The sequence below is a fragment of the Phyllostomus hastatus genome, unplaced genomic scaffold (genome assembly GCF_019186645.2).
Source record: "Phyllostomus hastatus isolate PE091 unplaced genomic scaffold, TTU_PhHast_1.1 phas_contig_150, whole genome shotgun sequence".
Taxonomy (NCBI): domain Eukaryota; kingdom Metazoa; phylum Chordata; class Mammalia; order Chiroptera; family Phyllostomidae; genus Phyllostomus; species Phyllostomus hastatus.
Window position 1 is genome coordinate 20,827,274 of NW_025333611.1, and position 19,555 is coordinate 20,846,828.

Below are 19,555 nucleotides of genomic sequence, written 5' to 3' on the forward strand. Positions count from 1 at the left end.
GATGGAAGAGTTAGTTGTTTTTGTTGCTATTACTTTCTCTCCCCTACCGAAAATCTGTTTGCCAGGATCCAGTGTGGGGAAGGGGAAAGCAGTAAGGAAAGGCTGCTTTCCTGTGGTGGGTAGTGTTTCTTCTCCGACTCCAGGAGCTGGGGCCTGGGTGAGTGAGGGGCTTGTAGCAAGCTGTGCAGGTGGAGTCACTAAGCAGAAGCCTGACTTGGCTGCCAGCGTGCCCTTCTGGGAGGTTGGGCTTGTGCCCAGGGATGAGGGCACCTCGGGAGAAGTGGAGAAGACCAGCTTGCCTGCAGCTGACATGATCAAGAGGGCTTGAAGCTTAATGAAGAGGCTGAGGGGCAAACCTGCTTAGCTACAATGAAGCTGGTTACCATGGAGGACATGAAGTGGGACGAGGAAAGGAGAATGGCGGCACCGAGTAACTCACAGGAAACAGTAATTGCTGAAAATACCCATTAGGACAGTCAGCAAAATGTATCGAGTGCTTAGTATGGTCAGGCACTCAGTATTTTTATTATTCTTATTGTTATTATTATAACTAATATTTAGAGAGAGCCTATGCCAGCCCTTATGCTATATACTTTATAACAACAGTACTTAATTAAAAAACAATAATGTTAATTAACATGATAATAATGATAAAAATAATCTTGATAAATAATAGCAACATTTATGAGCACATATGCTGAGCGTTATTAATAATGGTGATACTATTAAAAAGCCAGCATTTATTAGTGCATGGTACCATGGGGAATCGCCATTTCGGCATTCCTGGCTGTTGATCATGAGCTCAGACTGGCAGGGCTGGTGGGGCCGGGCTCTGTGCTAAGCCTCCACCGTGCATTCACTCCTTAAACCCTCCCAGCAGTTCAGTGACACGGGGCCTGGGATTGCTCCTGTTCTCAGATGGGCAAATTGGGGTTCAGGGGGCTGAGATGCTTGGCTGCCCTGTCCCTTGCTCTGTCCCTTGCTCTGTCCCTGCCCTGCCTGGGTGTGAGTGTATGACCGAAGTCAGGCTTCTTGGAGTCTCTCTGGCGTGTCTCTGTTGAAGCTTGCAGGGAACGCTGCCCCTGTGCACCCACTGTGGCTGGGGCTGGCCAAGCCGTTCGTCCCCCCACATGGAGGCAGCCAGTCTGGGGCAGGAGAGCGTGAGGCCACACACAAAAAGCGGCAGGGAGAGCCACCACCTGCTGACCCCATGGGCCTCTCGACCCAGCTGTGCCGCTGCTTTGGGCTTCTCGGTTCTGTGAGCTGTTTAGTCCTCTGTTTCCTAATATTGTTTGCGTTGGGTTTCTGCCACCTAAAAAGTCCAGACTAATAAAACATCTCATTGAGCCAAAACGCCAGTATCTGACAGGTTCTTGACTTGCCCAGCAGGCAATTTCGTTTCCCAGAAAAGAGAGGAAGCAACCAGGGAAATTGCTACTCTGGACCTAATTTTGATCAACATGGACAAACTGGCTGGTGAAGTGGATGTGACATGTAACTGGTAAGAAAACGGTCACATCATCCTGAGTCAGGGGCAGCTCGGGAGGGGCGAGTTGGACACAGACTTTAAAATACAAACCTAAAACTACTGTGCTATAATATTATAGGATTCAAGATGTTTGGTAACCCTAAAAATAAAAAATGCAGCTCATTAAAAATTAAAATATACCCTGTCTAAAATGAAATATGCTTAATTAGTAGAGTCAGACTTTAGGAAATACCACTTTAGCATAGTAGCAGGATATATTTGAAGAATCTTAAATTATTGCAGGATTGGGAAAACATAAGATTTAAAGTTTTTAAGCATAACTCCTACAACCTAAGCTGTCAGTAGAGAGATCCAATTCAAAATAACAATGCTAAATTAGTCAATTATTGCAACCAATATTACGCTAGTGCCTTTTAAAGTGTGGTGGGACGCATAGGTTATGACTGAGGGCTGGCACCTCACGATCCCTAACAATGGGCGACACCACTCCTGAACGCCTGCAGCTCCCTGAGCCTCCTCTGCTGTGCTTGTCAGAGGACGATGAGGCCCCAGCAAAACACCGATCCGACTGTGCTGGAGAGACACACCTCCTGGTGCCAGGACCTTGCACTATCTGAACTGTTAAAAAAACATGCGGTGTGAAACAGGCTCAGTTATGCAAGAGCAGGGTTTGGTGTACTTATCAAAGAAGGCTTTCAGAGCACCGTTTGGGATTCGCATTAACACAGAACTAAGGCCCTTCACTTTATTTTGGGCTGTAGACACCCAAAAATTGGATGAAAGCTAGGACCCTCTGCTTAAAGAAACACGCCTACATGCAAACTTTGGCAAGTTATTTCGGGGGATTCATCGAGTTCAGAAGGCCAACTGTGAAACAGGTTAAGGATTTTAATAATAAATAAAAGAAAACTGACTTAAACAAAGCCTAGCAAAATAGGCTAGCTCACCTTGGCCCAGGGACATGAACCTCTCTAAACTTTCTTATTCTCTAAAATGCAGATACTGCTGTTTGGTTCACACAGTTGAGATGATAAAATGGGATATTGCATTTAAAACTTAGTGTGGCACATAGTAAGTGATCAGCAAATATCAGCTGATGGCATTTTACCTATTATTATTCTTAGCAGGACCTATAATTTGTTATAACACTTCCTTTAGCAGAACACAGTTTGCCCCTGGATTTCATAAAAGACTTTCTGGCTGGTGTGATGAATTAACTACACAAATGATAAAAGGGACCTGTTTAAATGGGCAGCTGACTGCCTGTTTCCAGTGTCACTCTTTTCTCCGGTCTCTGGAACAGGGGCATTTAGTGTGGACAGGAGGAGGGAAAAAAATCCTACCTCCCCTTTCTCCTGTGTACAGGCACATTTAGCAGAGGAGAAAAGTCTCTCATGAACCACGTTTTGGGTTTAGAAAAACTGCCACTGGCCCAGCCACTGTAACCTTTGTGACTCCATGTAAGCGTTGCCCGGAACCTGCAGCATTCGGCTGTTATTTTGCTGCACTAAATTAGGGACTTAATTCCCTGGTCAAGCCCAGATGAAGGGTTTGGACAACAAACAGATTAGAAATTTGGCATCTTTACAAAAGATGGAATGCACAACAGAATTTAAATCAGGGGAAACTTGCTCTCGTCTCCTGGGGCCTTGGAGGTGCTCACCCAGACAGATGCCAGACTTTTCCCAACCAGAGCCCTTCAGAAAGCCATTGCACATCAAGCAGAGCACAACAAAGTGGCCAAGAGAACCTCCCGAGGCCCAGTTGCCAGCGCCGTACATTCGGTGTCTGGCTGTGGAACCGGCAAGGCTGGGCTTATGTGCCCTACAGACTTCCTTGCACGGCCTCTCCCGTGTCAGCACTCTCACAGTCATCTCCCCGAGTGTTCGCGAGGACTCTGTGGAGTGTGCTTGTTCTCGGAGCACTGGGTGTGTGGGCCTGCCTCAGTTTCTCTTCTATGCAATGCTCCCGCCCACCTTGGGCCTTTGCACCTGCTATTCTCTCTGTCTCTACAATCTTCCTTCCCCTCTTCACCATCCCACCTCCTACTCACTTTCAAGATCTTGACTGGATCAGGAGCCTTAAAACACGCTCCATTGTTCCCAGATTCCCCCTTCACAGCACTTGTCACAGCTTGTCACTGAATATTTGCACTGTTGTTTGAGTCAAGTCTGTCTCCCCTTCCTGACAGGACATTTCACCCTGGAAGCAAGTACACCTGCCTTGTTCACCTCTGAGCACCCAGCACGTCACGGAGAGCTTGTCACATGGCAGGGCCTCAGTATGAACGAAAGACTGTAATTACCCTCATTTTATAGGTGAAGGAAGAGACCCAGAGAAAGAAGTTACTTCTTAAGGTCACAGGCCATTAGCAAAAGTGCTGACCCTTGAACCCAAGAATCCTGGCTCTAAGCCAGTTTGCACCACTCCTGTGCTGCCTAGGAGGACAGTTTTCTTGCCATTTCTGGGGAATATCATTTCAGGTCCTGGGGCCCCACCGAGGGAGAGTGTCCATGCCAATCACAGGCCCAGCTCTCAGGAGCAGCAGAACCTGCCCTCCCCCCTCCCCCGCCTGTGGCTGACACCCCTCCCCCAAACGCCCACAGCCCAAGGAGCACAACTCTAGCATTGGACAGCCTCGCTCCCCTCATCCCAGGACCACTCAGCATCTCTCAAGTCAGGTCCTTGAAGGCCCTGCAATTACTCCCACTCTCCCCAGAGCCAGGAAGGTAGGGATGGGGATAATTAAGGGGGAGGGTGACAGGCCTTCTTCCTCACCAAGAATATCTCCTGCCTCCTGGAGGCATTATGCCCGAGGCTTTGTGATCTCTCTCATGATCACAAAGCTGTTCACTGCACCACTTAACTCTTTCAGCATTCCGTGAAGCTCTGGTCAGAAGCAGGGCCTGGAAGGCGCCGATTCCTGAAGCCAGGAGCTCCAGGAGTGCAGGGAGCTCGCCTGACTTGCTCACTGCTGCAGTGCTGGGCGCTCAGGCGATGCTCGATAGGTATTTGTTCCATGAATGAACTAAGAGGTTACCACGGGTCAGGAGCTCAGCAGACCTCTCTATGCAGGGACTGTTAAAAGCTGATTTGACAGGCTAGGAAGCCTAGGTTCGGAGAGTTAAGAGACTTGCTGAAGGTCAAGACTTAGGAAGCAGTGGAGCTGGGGTTGAAAGCACCAAATGGGGAAAGACTAGGAAAGATGGGAAATTCAGGCAGGAAGGTAACGACGTTAATTCTCTGCAGATGTAGATGGGGAGGCAGTCTCAACCCTAGGAAATACGTTCACCAGGGAAGGGGGAGAGGCATACCACGCAACAAATTTTCAAGCCAAGTGCAAAGTCCAGATTCCCAAAGTGGTCAGGGTCCATAAACATATCATGCTGTTTGTGGAGACTCAGATGGGCTTCCTAGCATGTAGCACAGGGTCCTGCAGCAGAAACCATTCAGGGACCCACGCACTGAGGATCGATGCTCACGGGAAGGGGGAGGTCTAGCCCTTGCAGGGACCTGAGAGAGCAGACAGGACCTGGGTCCCAGGAGGCGAGATACAGAGACCCCTGGAGGGGGAGTTATAAGGCCAATCTGGCTCTGCCCCTGTGTGCTCTGGTTCTCACATAGCTGTCTTCCTCCCTTGGGGCCTCACTTTCCCGTTTAAATAATGGGGGTTGTTACCTTACAGTCTCAAGTGACCTCTCGGATCCTCCCACCTCTAACACCTGTGTGACTATACATACAAGTGCTGGTAAGCCGTAGAGTCACAGCGTTTTAGGGATGGCCACCTAGCCCAATTCAACACAGGAATTTCTGCTCCAGCCTTTGAGCAGATGGTAAGAGATTCTGTTGAATAGCTCCAGGCCTGCAGTTCCTAACAGGACAATTTTGCCTCTGGGGGACACTTAGCAACATCTGAGATGTTTTTGGTTCTCACAGTGGGAGGGGGTACATTATTGGCATCTCATCGGTAGAGGCCAGGGGTACTACAAAATGCCCTGCAATGCACAGGACAATTCCCATACCAAATAATTATCTGGCCCAAAATGTCAACCGTGCTATGGTTAGAAACCCTGCCCTAGGCAAAGGGACTCATTCCATCTTGCAGGAACTCCCAGATCTGAGTGCTTGCAGTTACAAGCAGCTTGGTAGGAAGACACACTCTGCGATCGCCTGCCCGGCCTTAGGTCTGCACTGTAGGGAAACGGGAAAGAGGGGCCCTCACTCCTTCCCAAGACAGCTACTTGCACATCTGGAGATGGCTAATCATAGCGGTTCAGCCAACAATGAATACCTGAAGAGCTTGTGGGGCCACTGTCAGGGCTGAGGGGCCCATGTCAGGAGCAAGGACTCTGGGGGAGCTGCCAAGACTCTAATGCAAGCTGGAGGGGACCAGGTGTGAACAAAGGGGTGTGGGGAGTCAGGAAAGAGGGAGCGTGTTAGGTTGTGGGTGGGGTTGGGGGCACCTTGGGGTTTATGAAGTACATAGTGACTAAACTGGGTCTAGAATGGTAGGGTTCTCAAAGCGGGCATGGGAAGACAACTGTTCTATTGAAGACAAGGCATGCAAGCAAAACCCAGAGGCATGTGGGCTGTGAGTTCATTAAGGGGCTGAACACCAGGCCAGTCGCAGAGACAGGCCTGGTGCACCCCTGCCCACCTACCTCTGCACCCCAGCCACACTGGCTCCCCTAGGGCTCCAACACTTCTTTACCCACCTCAGAGCCTGGTGCATTCTGTCCCCATATGTCGGCACACCCCATCCCTCCCCTCTTTGCCCAGTTAACACCCACTCACCCTTCAGATCCCAGGTCCCAGCTCTTCCTCTGGGAGCCTTTCCTGACACCCCTCCTCACCCCTGTGCTGTGCTCTCATTGTCCCATACTTCTCCCCTCCATAACACTTTTCCAGGGTGACACTTACTTGTGTGATGATGGACTGTGACTCACCCCCACTGGACTGCAGGGCAGTGGGTGCAGGGTTGTGGGTGGAACTCACTATGCACCCAGCACAGAGCCTGCACGTGGTGGTGGGGGCTCAGGAAATAGTTGTTGAATGGATGAAGAAACTATTGAAGTTTGGCAGCTTAAGTGTTGGGTTAGTTCAAGGCTAGACAGGCAGTTCGAGACCTCATGAGAAGGTCCTAAATGCGAGGTTAAACTGGTGGGTGAGGAGGGGCCCCGCAGACCTTCGGACAGGGCTGGGCGAATAACACTGTGATGTCCCCCAGTGATGGACTGGGCAGAGGATGGAGGACTGAACAGAGCCTGGAGACTCGTTAGGAGACTGTTGCAAGAATCTTGGAGCCAGAGGGCTGGACCCTGGGAAGGGGTGGAGGGAAAACAGCCCAAATTTACTTCCAAGAGACTGCTGTTTTTCTCCCATTCCTTTCTGTACCTCCTGAGAGTCCATGGAAAGAGCAGGCAGCGGCCTGGTGTGAGATACCCAGGGGTGTGAGGAGAAGGGAGGGGAGATGCTGCAGATGCTCTGCAGCTCGGGCATCCCTCTGAGGTTTTCTGACCCCTTGGCCTTGTTCAGCGCAACCTCCCACCCCCAGGCAGAGCCGGCAGAGCCTGCTCAGAGCGCTGCCAGGGAAGCAGGCCAGCCAAGCAGCTGGTGGAGGCGCGCAGCGATGGAAGGCAGATTACATGTCACTTCACATTAGCCACACCGGCACCTTTCCCGAGCCACCCAGAGAGGGGCGAGTTAATCGCACATTTGAGGATAAGCCAAAAGCAAAGGTAACACTGAAACAAAAGGAGATTGTATCTCCTTTCCAGTCACGTGTGGGTCGGAATGCCTTACAGAGTGCCAGGTTTGCTTACCCGTGAGGTACATCTCCTCCCCTTCAGTGAACATTTGGTGGCAGCGTACGCATCTGGCACAGGTTGGGTGGTAGTGCTTCCCTCCTGCCTATGGAAGTAAAGAGGAGAAGTAGGAGGTCAGACCTGGGGCTGTTGCCCGCTGGGGCAGGTTGGGTTTGAACATTTCCTGGGCACGTTAGTGTGGTGTCTTCATGGCCCTGCGGTTGGATGGGAGTCTGCCCAGGGGAGTCCAGCGCTATCTAAAAGTCCACCCTAGAAACTTGGTAATTCTACCCCATGGGTCCCTTATGGCAGTTCAGGGGACTTCCCTGGACGCCTGCAGCACTGTTCTTGCTGCAGAAAGGCCCTTGGGAGGCCACTGGTCCTACCTCCTTTCCAGATAAGGGAACGATCTTGCTTTGAGGACATCCCAGGATGGGCCCCTTCTTGGGGCCCGTACCACTAGTGGGACAGCAGATGATTTTAAAGAGCACATGAACCCAGGATTTAATAACACTGGATCAATGTAAAAAAAAAACCCTTTTTTTTCCCCTCAAGGAGAAAGTACCAGTTTGGTGCAGTATGCCTTTAACATCTATCCCAAATTTACTAATGTACCTTTTTAAAAATGAGAACAGGTGTGAGACTTGGAGCCTCCACAGCAATAGAATCTAGCTAGAACTATATTTGGTTTTTTTGGTTATAAGCAACAAGGTAAGCGATCCTGGTTTTCTTGTTATGCTATATAAGTTCAAGTTTTCTTACATGCAAGGAGCCGACTTAAAGACAAGTTGAAGTGTTCATTAAGCAAGAATACCTGGGGTCCACAGGCATGACATACATGGTGAGAGTGGCGTGAGAAGGACAGACTTGGAGCACGCAGTGGACAGATAAAGGGACCTGCAGAGTCAGGGCCTGCTGGGAGTCTCTGACCCACAGGTCGCTCCCGTGATCGCTGTGCCTGGGTGCCTCCACCCCCGTCCTCTGTGCACCCCAGGCTGGCCTCCCTTCCCTATTCCCACTTTCCTTCTCTGCTCTCATTTAAAGCAAAAATGAAAATGACTTGCAGGTGCAGGTTCTCCTACAGGAGAAGGAATAGCTTCGGAGAAGGCTGTGACTCGAGGTGACCCCGAAGCCAGTAGCCGTGGTGGAGCCGGACTCTTGCGGCCCAGTCGCCAGCCCAGCCCTCGCTTCTGGCAGAAGGTTGTGGCACTGCCGTCCCAGCCAAGAGGGCTGGGTGGGCCTGGGGCCTTTCAGGGGCAGCTCCAGGATTTCCACAGGGGAGGGGCTTGGTGCCGTGGTTGGGTTACAAGGTGGGGCTTGTTTTGAAGGTATGTTTTGCATGTTGGTGCAAGGGTTTTTTTGGTGGGGAAATTGATGGCTGTTGGGGGAGGTTGTTAAGTCACCTCCCTAACACCCAAGACATCACTTGGTCTGATACTAATGAGTTCTTCCAATTCAAAAATTGTAATTGCGTAATGCTGAAATGAAGGCCTATTTCCAAACCTTTTTTGGGTGGGGGGGGCGGTGCTTGGGCATAGGCTTGCCTATTCTGGAAATACTTGGTTTAGTCTAAATACTTAGCAAGAATGTGAAAAGGGCAGATTTTTAAAAAAGAAAAAAGACCCTCCAGTATTCCTTGTTTTAGTCTCGGCGGTTTGTGTGGCCCTGGCAATGGGAGAGCGTCTCCGTCGTCATCACAGCAGACAGCGCGCATACTCCGGAGGGAGCCTGCTGCTCCCCGCAGCTGGGACGTCGCGGCACTGGCTGCCCCGCACCACGGCAGGGGGAATCGGCTTAAGTGGTGGCCTCTTCCCACTTTCTGTCTCTTTTTCACTTGAATAACAGACCTGTTTCTCCAGGGTGGCAAGAGCACATTGGCAAAACTGAAGCTTGGCATTTTCCTAAATGTCATGCCCGGCCACCCAGCCCCCAGGAAGGAGGCTTTGCGCCCATCTCAGCGTGGAAACAACTTGAGGTGGGGGGAGGGGCGGCTGTGGGGCGGGGCAGGGGCTGCCAGAGCAGCTGGCTCCAGCACAGGGAGACCAAGTTGGTGAGACAAGACGAGATCTTGTCTGTTAACAAACTGAAGTCATGAACACAGTGAAGAAACAGGGTGAAGATCTAGCACCTGAAAAATGGGGCCATGTCAGAGAGGATGCAGAACCACCCTCAAAGTCAGGAAAAGCAGCACACGGGCACAGGTGTGTGGTTCTCCTTGGCGAGGGCACAGACTAGGAGGGAAGGAGTGGGACAGGCGCTCAGCGCACGCAGCTCTGTCACTGAGGAAGGGATTGTGGGGGTGGCCTGGGGAGGGCATGGGAAGGGGAAACGGAATTTAATTAAGTGCCTATTGTGTACCTGGCAATGTGCTGGGCCCTGTAGTGGGCAACTGTTGTTTTTTTCCTGGCCAACATCCTTCCTCCTTCCAGAAATAGCAGCAGGCCTTTCCTGGATGGGACTTCCCATTCCCCATGTCAGGCCCTGGGGTTACATGGGGCTGGCCCCACCAGTAAGTCTGTTCCAACTCTGGTCCCAGATATGGTTCAGGGATGAGCCTGGGATTGTCTAATAAGAGTCAGCCCCAGGGTGTTTGTCGAGCTATTAGGAAAGAGAAGCTCTCCGTCCACTGGGGATGCTGGCTAACGGGAAGGAGGTAAGCCTGGAGTGCCTGATTGGTGTTCCAGCTTCCCCATCATGAAGGAGAGCCTTCCTGAGAATAAAGCCAACAGGGAAGAAAGTGGAGCCAAGATGGGGAGGTGGTCCAAATGCATTTGTTTGAGCCCTGGATCCAGCTGTGCCTGAAGGCAGAACTACTCCTGGGCTCTTTATTATGGGAGCTGATAAATTTCCTTTTCTTGCTTGAGCCATTTGAGTATATTTCTGCACTTGCAACAACAAAAAAGTCCTGACTATCTATAAAGGAAAAACACACTTGTGTGTGTCTCCTTTACTCTCACACTGCTACCACACTCATAGATGTGTGAGGTATTTTTTCTCTCCATAGAGCAATTCTTTGTGACATCAGCCAGGTGTCCTACAATTAAACTCAATTCTGACACTATCTACCTGGAGAGGGAATCAGACCCCACAGGTTAAGGGCTCAGTCCCACAAACCTGACCCCCCACCCCTGACACACACTTCTGACACCATTCTCAAGTCCTAGGTCATCCCCTGTGCTTTTGACTATAAATAGGGGTGCTCACAACCCCCGACTTGGGTTTTATAATTTGCTGGTATGGCTCACAGAACCCATGGGTATGTTCACCAATCTATTATAGAAGGACAGGATAAAGGGTGCAGGTGAACATCCAGATGGAAGAGATACCTAGGGCAAGGTCTGTGAAAGAGCTTCAGTGCCCTCTGTGGGCCCCACTCCCCCAGCACCCCCACGTGCTCACTGCCCTGCACGCTCTGGGCCCTGTACTTGGGGGACACTGGAGGCTTCATTGCTTAGGCAAGGCCACTGAGTTAGGGACGATTAACTTCATCTCCAGACCCTCTCCCCTTCTGGGAGGAGGTGGGGTGGGGCTGAGAGTTCCAAGTGTCAAATCATGGCTTAGTCTTTCCGGTGGCTGGACCCCGTCTGAAGTCCAGTCAGGGGCCTCCAACTGGGGGCCCACCAAGAGTCACCTCATTGGAACAAAGCCCTTCCTATCTCCCAGGGAATTACAAGGGGTTTAGGAGCTTGGTGTCAGGAATCAAAGACCAAATATTAGAACAAAAGCTGCTTCTAGTGCTCTTATCACTTAGAAAATAACAAGGGTTTCAGGTGTTCTGTGCCAGGAATCAGAAGCAGATATACATGTATTTTCTGCTGTTTCACACTAACATATACATTATGTTAATGTGAAATAATATATATATATATTGCCATTAAGAGTTACATAACTATAGTATTCTCCATCGATTGATAAAGGCTCTAAGACTCAGAGAGAATGACTTGCTTAAGGTTTCATGGCTACACATGGTGAAATTGGGATCTAAGTCTGTTTCACTCCAACGATGTATTTTTCATGACACAACGTCACTCCACAGACCCCCGAGAGGCTGAGAGCTGCGGGCTGCGGTGTGGGACACAGGGGCCTGGGGTGCCAGATTTTGCTCTCTCTCTGCCAGAAACACTGCCTATGACCTTGGAAAAGCAGCACATGTATCGGGGGCTCACTTTTCTCATCTGTAAAATGAAGAGGGTGAACTGTTGATTGCTAAAAGTCTCTTCCAGCTCCAAGAAAAAAAATCAATATGTCCAAGGTGCTAATGGAGCCTCAGACAAGTGGAATCAATGGAAACACAGTCACAGCCGCTTCCTGAGAAGAGGTGGCTGCCATGGCGCTGAAAGACAGCAACAGGCAGGGAAGGGGACACCGCTGACAGTTTCAGAGCAGCCTGGAAGTGCTGGGACGAACCCCCATGTGTGGCCCTGCGTGTAATCAAAGTTTCCTTCCTCCTTGAAAGGAAAGTCTGCTTTGATGGTCTCCCATCCCACTGACCCTTGACCCCACTACCATCTGGACGCCTCTCTGCACACCCTGCACACCCAGCACATGGTCCTCCCACAGGCAGCTTTCCCCACAACCACAGCTTTTCTGAGCCTGCACAGCCCTTCACTGCTTTGTAGAATCTGACCACCACGCAGAATGGCCTTGAGTGGCCTCTCATTGCCCCTGCCCAGTTCTCCACCCCCAACCCCTGACTGCTCTCCCTCTTTGTCCGATAACTCCTCAGTCTCCTTCTGCCACCTGTAAGCCGCTAACTCCCACGGCTGCCTTCAGCCCCCTCCCTCTCTCTCCAAAATCCTGATGACTCCCATGGTGCAAATCCAAACCTTTTTCGATTGGTCCCTCCTGGCCTGAACTTTGTCTCTGAGCTCTGATCCACATTTCTGACTGCCCTCTTGAAACCCTCCTGGAATTTTGATCACAACTGGTCCCGAATGAACTCACTGTGCTTCTGCCCAGACCAGCTTCTTTCCCTGCTGCTCCCCCGGTTCTGCAGAGGGCAAACCACACTTCCTCTCATCCAGGCTTGACACTTTGGTGCAACTATTGGCCTCTTCTCTTTCCATCTTCATGTCTACCAATTGCTTCACAGTTGCAGAGTTATTGGAATTCAACTTCCGTCATCTTGGAGGCAGGGTGGTTGGCCTTTCCACCGTCACTATGCCTCCTGAGTCCTTCCTGTGGGGTCACAGCCTCCCCACTGGTCTCCCATATCCAGTTTCTTTCCTTCAGACTTAGCACATGTCCATCCTCTCCAAGGTGCAGCTCTAAGTAGGTCACTTCTGCTAGGTCTTTTCACAGTCCCCTGTGGCCAAGTGATTTGTGCACAAACTCCCCACCCTGATACTGAGACTTCAGAAACCTGTGCTCCTGTTTCATGGCTTATCTTCCATGTTGCACTCCTGTGCCTCTTGGAAATGCTCAGTATCAGCTCTGTGCATTTGTTTGTCGTATGCTCTCTGACTCCCTACAGTCTTTAAAAAACACAATCTTACCATGTTGCTCCTTAGGTTAAAACTCTCCCAGTGGCTTTCCATAGCACACTGTCCTTTCCCCCTGTTCCCTGAATGGCCCAAGCTCATCCTCCCTCTAGTTTTGCACATGGTGGCCCCCTCATCCTTGGGGCTCAGCTCCAGTGCATCTCTTCAGAGAGTCCTGTCCTGGTCATCCGTCTTACTGAGCCCAGATGGGGCCGTAGAGTCCTCCCTCACACAATGCTGACTCCACATAACCACAGCCAGCTGGCCACATCTATCAGAATGCTCGCAAGGGCTGACCCAGTGTGCTGTCCCCCAGCCACTGTCAGATGAGAAAACTGAGGCCTAAAAAAGCAAAGATGTTCACCCACAACCTGAGCATGAGTTAGCGGTTGAGTGAATATTAGAACCCAACTGTTCCTGCTATTAGGCTATTGTTTTTCCTTTATACCAAACTCTTTCCTGTTTCTAATTCATTAAGGTAGGTGGTCCCAAAGCACAGATGACTCCTGGGCCCACAGGTATGGGGAGGAAGGCCAGGAAGGCCAGTGGACAGGGAGCTCAGACAGGGGCCCAGCAAGGGTGATGCAGGTTGTCTCTCACTGGCAGAGCAAGCTGTGCATTGGAGGCAGAAGAGAGCTGTTGCCATGGTGATGGACCAGCCAGAGAAGGGCTTAGGGAGCAGGCTGCTAGACAAACTGGTTCTTAAATCAGCACATTTACCAAGTGCTTAAAAAAAAATGCTCCCATCCTCTAGCACAGTTGGGAAGAAAATAATTTTCACTCCGTAGTAATCTACCTGTGTCTCATAGATTACTCATATTCTCATCACAGTATTTTTGAACTAGGAATAATTTTGTCCAGTTTCTCATTTTGGGGATGCCCACAGAAGTAAAGTTATATGCTCAAGGTCAAGTGGCAAGCTTACCTGGGGCAGAGGAAGTGGGGGAGGGGGGAGAAGGGGGTGGAGTGACTTTCCTCACCCTCAGTGATGACATTTTCGGAGCCACAGGCCATCCTGCTCAGACATCTGCACAGTTACTTGTACCCACTCACCTCTAAGACCCTGCCGCTGATGTATCGGTCACACGTCTCGCATTTAATGCCAAACTGGGAGTGGTAGTCGGACTCGCAGTATGGAACACCATCCCTGCAAGAGGAAATCCACACAAGAAGAGGAGGTTGGGGGGCCTGGGGGTGATGTGGAGATTCCAAGGCCTGTACCTGAGGGGGACTGGGCCAAGATTAGAAGCACTGGAGAGCTCATTGAGAGTGCGAACTCCCCAGACACCCCTCAGATCTATGGAATCAGATAACCACAGGGACCCAGGCATCTGCGTTTTGACAGCCCCCCTGAGTGTGCCTGGGAACCGCTGGTCTGCTGCTGGCCAGGCGCTCCTCTTTCACTCTCCCTCCTCCCCCTCCCCATCCGTTCTCCTGACCCATTCTCTTCCCTTGGCCCCAAAGGGCTCTTCTAAAAATTATTTAAAAATTTATTAAGAATTATTTTATTTACCTTAGATAATACTCGTATTTGCCTTCGGTACATTACAAAGGCATACAAGAAAACGTCTTGGCCCTCCTACCAGCCCCTCCCAGTTTCTCTTCCAGGAAAACCAGGAGGTAATCAATGTGATCAATATTTTGCATATCCTTAAGGGCTCTTCATATCAAGGATTTCACCTGTGATGAAAGAACCATGTGACTGCGCTCCTGGGTCAGTAGGTAATGGGAACCTCCCACCCACCTCCTCTGCGCTCCGTTTTTGCCCCGTGCTTATTATAACTTGTCAGGCCGTAACAAGACTGTTGTTAATTATTCTTATACTACCCACCCCCCACCCACGACTAATAGCCACTGGCGTGTATCGCTTGGTGTGTGGCGGGCCCTCTGATGGTGTTTTACAGAGGTTATTGCATGTGATCCTTAAGGCAGCCCTGTGAGGTCGGAACGGTCAGTCCCTCCATTGTGCAGAGGAGAAGAGCCAACTCGTTGGGCCTACAGCTGGATTCGTACCCAGGTGGTCTGATTTCTCAGCTGGATTTTCATGAGGATCAAAGGACACGACTCCAGTGTGTCCTAGGGCTCAGCACAATGCCGGCCTGTAGTGAACACTCGGCAAGTGGCAGAGGAACCCCCGTGGTGGTGACAGAAAGGGGTCTCAAGGAGGACGTGTGGGGCTCAGCTCTCAAGGGCCAACATGGAGGTGGTTGGGCACATCCGGTGTTCAGTTCAGCTCCGGGCCCTCCCTGGCTCCAAGGACTGGACCTGCTGACATCTCTGAAGCGCTATGAGAAGAGAGGGACATTCTCCCACTTTGGGTGTAACAGTACTGGCTCACACACGGAAACACCTAAGGGACAAGCGTGCCATTGTTCCATCTCCAAGTTGCTGCCCTGTCAGGGTGGCTGGGAGCCCGCCCTGGGCAGCAGGGCAGTTGGGGTTTTCCTGAAAGAGAGGCAGCAGGGAGGACCGGTACCCAGCAAGGCCTGGAGGTGAGGCTGTTGCTTGCGGGTCCGTGAGACAAGCCTCCGTCATCCCCTCCAGCCCTTCTACCCTCCGTGGGCGTGGGAGGTGACCCTGCAGGGGGATAAAGTCATTCGTCAGGAGGTAGGAACAAAGGGCCAGCCAACTTTGGGTGTAAATGCCAGCACCACCTCATTTGGGTTGGTAAAGCCTTGGGGAATTTGAAATATACATAATTCTAAAAAGAAGCAGCAACTAAAAATAATATTACTAGGTTCTTATTAGGTATGAAGCACAGATCTCTGAGCCTTTGCACAACACTACCCTATGAGGTAGGTCATGTTCTTATCTCCATTTTTCATAAATGAGGAAACTGAGACTCAGATTAAGTGTCTGGCTGAGGTCATGCAGGCGGGGCTTCGAACCTGGGCAGCAATGCCAGAGTCAGTGTCTCTAACTCCCTGCTGCTCTGCTGGCGGACGGATGAAGGGCCCCGAGCCAGGCTGCAGAGGCCCGAGGTGTGGTGGCCAGTCCAGGCTGGGCCTCCTTGAGAGGAGCTCTGAGCAAACCCTTACTCCCCCAGAGAATTCTGACTTAGGCTCCTGGACTCAAGGACGACTGGCTCGCGACTCACTAAGGGCACTCCTTACTTGGCAAGCACAGAGGGGAATGCTAAAATCTTACTAACATGGCATTCAATATGGTCTCAGCGATGCCACCTCAGTTTACCTCTGCAGCCTTGGACCCTGCTGCACCTGAGCACTCGCCTGAGCTCCAGCAAACAGGATGGGTGTGTCTCCCACCGCCCCATCCTTGCCTGGGCTGGCCTTCCTGCCTACAAGCTTTTTGTTCTTTCACATTTTATCCCCTTTTCCAAGGTTCAGCTCAGACACCACCATCTTTCATGAAGCTCTCACAGACTCTCGATTCCACTTCCTGCTAGTTAGAAGTGACCCCTCCTTTCCCTGAACATTCCCAGCCCTTCCCTTGGAGCTCTGACACAGACCAGTGCTGTCTGGCCAGCATCCGTCTCCCCTTCTGCTGGTAGCAGTGCCTCGCCAAACCTCTCCACTTGCAGTTGCTGGGGCCACAGAGGGGCTGCCTTCTGGCTCTCGGGGTCACATCCTCCTGGACAGTGATTGGTCAGAAATGGGAGTGTGGCCCAAGGGTGGCCAAGTAAGAGACAGCTGTGGGACTTTTGCTGGAGCTCTTGTGAAAGAGAGCTCTCTGTGCTGGGCTAGCGAAACTGATAGAAAGAAAGCTTAGAGTTGCTGCTGGTCATCTTACCACTTGGGGAGGGCCTGCTTGAGAATAAATTCAACACAGAGGAAAGCGGAGAAGAGAGAGAGAGACAAAGAGACACAGACAGACAGACAGACAGACACAGAGAGAGAGAGAGACAACGAATGAGCGCTGAAGTGCTGATGCCATCTCATAAGGCCCTGGACTCGGCCATGCTGGAAGCTAGTATGCCTCTGGCCTTCCCATTGCTATGAGTCAGTGAACTTCAATTTTTGCTTTTAAGTGAATTTGAGTTAGGTTTCCTGTCACTTTTGAGCAAAAAGGTCACCAAGAATACAACTTCTCTTGAGTGCTCCCTACTACACATCCCCTGGGGTCCTAGTTCTTTACGTATGTATCTTGTCTCCCCTGTTAGATGCCAGCTCTCCTGACAGCAGAAAGCGTGTACGCTGGACTTGACTTGCTCGCTATGTCCTGGCATCGGGCCAGAGACTGGTATCTAGGAAGTGTCTGGGCTGTAAAGTATCAAAGCTGTGAGTGTCTGTGGCCATAATTTCTTTTAGGTACTTGAGTGTATAAATGTGGTCACTAGGCCTCACAGGGAGGGGACTTGTCCAGTGCTGGAGGTCACTAGGAGCTGGGCCCTCTCTCCTGAAAACTTGGTGTGCCCATCATCTCTCGTCTTGATTAAATCCCCTCAACAGCTGCATTATTGACTGTGGACTGGGCCCTGAGCTAAAAGTGGCAGTGAACAAAATGAAGTCCCTGCCCTGGTGAGCACACACATTAAATATCATTACTGGGGCCAGTTACTTACTCCCCTGAGCCTCAGTTTCTGCAGCCTTTAAATGGGGGTAAGTACCTCATAAGGGCAGATATGGGGTTTAATGTGATAATTCATAGACAGCAGTGAGTAAGTTCCCAGTACATAATAAAAACTCCATCAATGGTAGCTAGTATTATTATCACCATTGAGAAGTTGATGTGGATAAAATATAATTGCAAATGGTGTTATCCTGGATGAAGGAAAAAAACAGGGTGCTGTGAGGGCCAGCACTGGGGGGCTGGAGGTGGTGAGAGATGGTAAGAGGCCACCTCTGAGGAGAAGGCGGGTCCCGAGACCAGAGGGAAGGAAGGAACATGAGAAGAAGGGAGAAGAGCATCTCAGGCAAGGGAAACATGGTGGGAGGGCCCAAGGGTGGGTGAGGTGCTGTTTGTGGCTGAAACGCGGTAGCTGGATGGAAATGAAAGGGGCTGCTATGAGAGATTCAGGCGAGGGCCAGATGGGGCAGTCTGGCGGGCAGCAGAGGCCCAGGAAGCCAGGCGGGGTGGGGGAGAGAGACCCACTTGCTGATGTACTCCCCGGTGAGGATCACGCTGCAGGTCTGGCATTTGAAACAGCTGACGTGCCACTGCTTATCCAGTGCCAGGAGTGACTGGCCGTGCTTGATCTCCTCCTTGCATCCAGCACAGTCTGCAAACACAAGAGGACGCTGCTGAGCAAAGCATCCCGGGCTCCTTGACCACTGCCATCATCTAAGCCCGAGTCAAGGGCACCTCTCTATGAACACGTTTTCCCATGACACTCCCACCCTGGCACTGGCACCTGTCCACAGCACCCCTGGGTGAGAGAAAAGGCCCCTGGAGCCCTGGCCTCTCTACAGTAGTATGAGGGTTCCTCCAGAAAGTTCCCTGCTTGTCATCCTGATCTCTGTTCATCCAAAGAGGACCCTGCGCTACTTCTGGCCTGCTCTTATGTAGCTAACGAAGCTCCTGCTGCTGCCCGGGACTTGGGGCCCTGCAGCACCTGCAGCACCTGGGAGCCTGCACATGCACAGCAGCGAAGGCCCACCCAGACCTGCTGCCTCTTGTCAAGATCTCAGTTCACAATGAAGTCTGAGAAGCACTGCTCCAGGAGACAAGCTTAGCATCTCTTTTTCCTCTTCCTTAGGCTGGATGCTCAATGGCAAGAACTCTGTCTAAGTTTTGTGGTTCAATCTATTCTCTTGCCTAGCACCATGCTCAGCATGAGGATAAATGAGTGGGGCTTACAGTACCCAGGCAAAGGATAGAATTTACCATGCCCGCCCCTCTCCCATGTACTTCCAAATAGCATACATTTGTCTGCCCGAGCAGCAAAGGTGAAAAAGTCCGATGGGACTGTCCCAAAACAAACAGGTGCCCTTACTCTTTATTCCTATCACCCTGGAACGTGTCCTGGGGCCAAAGAATGTGGGGAGCCCAGTGGCTGTCTGTGGATCAACCAACGTCTGGGAAGGGGCAGGGAATGGAGCCAGCATCCAGGGTACTGGGGAGATGCTGGGAATCAGGGCCTAGCCAATCGGATGGCCTGCTCTGGAGGAGGAAAGGGTCATGGGGCAAAGTTTACCGGAGGACAAGCCTCCCTTTTGGCGCCACAAGACAAGAGCGTGCTTCGGAGCAGCGGGGAGAAGACTGCACACCATGTTGGGAGAGCCTGGCTGGAAGCCTCACATCCAGCTGGGAGCCAGTCCTGGGAGAAAGGGTGATGAGTTGGCGTGTCCAGGAAGCGGGGGTGTGCCGCTGCAGGCTGCGGGTCGGTCTGGCCCTGATGAAGTGGTGGGTGAGGCAGCTCCCACAGCACCTGCCTTTTGGCTACTTAGCCCCTTTCTAACGTTTCTTAGTGGGACCATCTTAAGTTGCAAAAGGCTTCAAGTCCCAGGCTTTCAGAGGGGAGCTGGGAAAATATTTGGGGTTTATTTGTTTTCCTTCCTTTTCTCCTGGGATAAATCTACTCCTCTATCCCCATTCCAGTAATTACAGGTTTCAGAATGTAAGAGTTTAGAGAGGTTAGGCACCCCTTCTCCTTTTAAGGACACACAGGAGTCTGAAGTGACTTGCCCACACTTGGCGTAGAAGAACCTGAGGGTTCAGGTGTCTGGTCTAGCTTTCTAGGCCACAAATACTGTACGGTGTCTCCAGAGGCTCCTCAATAGGGTAAATAATTCCATAGGGGCTCAGAGTTCACAGCCCTTTGGTCTCAGTTTCACCCAATGCAGGAATCTACAGAATTCTTGACAGGTGGGCACCACCCTCTG

General features: G+C 51.2%; 1 protein-coding gene across 5 annotated transcripts in view; it reads right to left on the reverse strand.

Moving 5' to 3' along the window:
• Nucleotides 1-19,555, reverse strand: part of ABLIM3 (actin binding LIM protein family member 3) — a 101,748-nt gene that overhangs the window by 30,109 nt on the left and 52,084 nt on the right. For all 5 annotated transcript variants that reach the window (XM_045821297.1, XM_045821327.1, XM_045821287.1 and 2 more), the window contains 3 exons: nt 17,826-17,952; nt 13,827-13,920; nt 7,312-7,399 (listed from right to left, as the gene is read on the reverse strand). In XM_045821297.1, the coding sequence (XP_045677253.1) occupies nt 7,312-7,399; nt 13,827-13,920; nt 17,826-17,952 (309 nt within the window). The remainder of the gene's footprint in view (nt 1-7,311; nt 7,400-13,826; nt 13,921-17,825; nt 17,953-19,555) is intronic.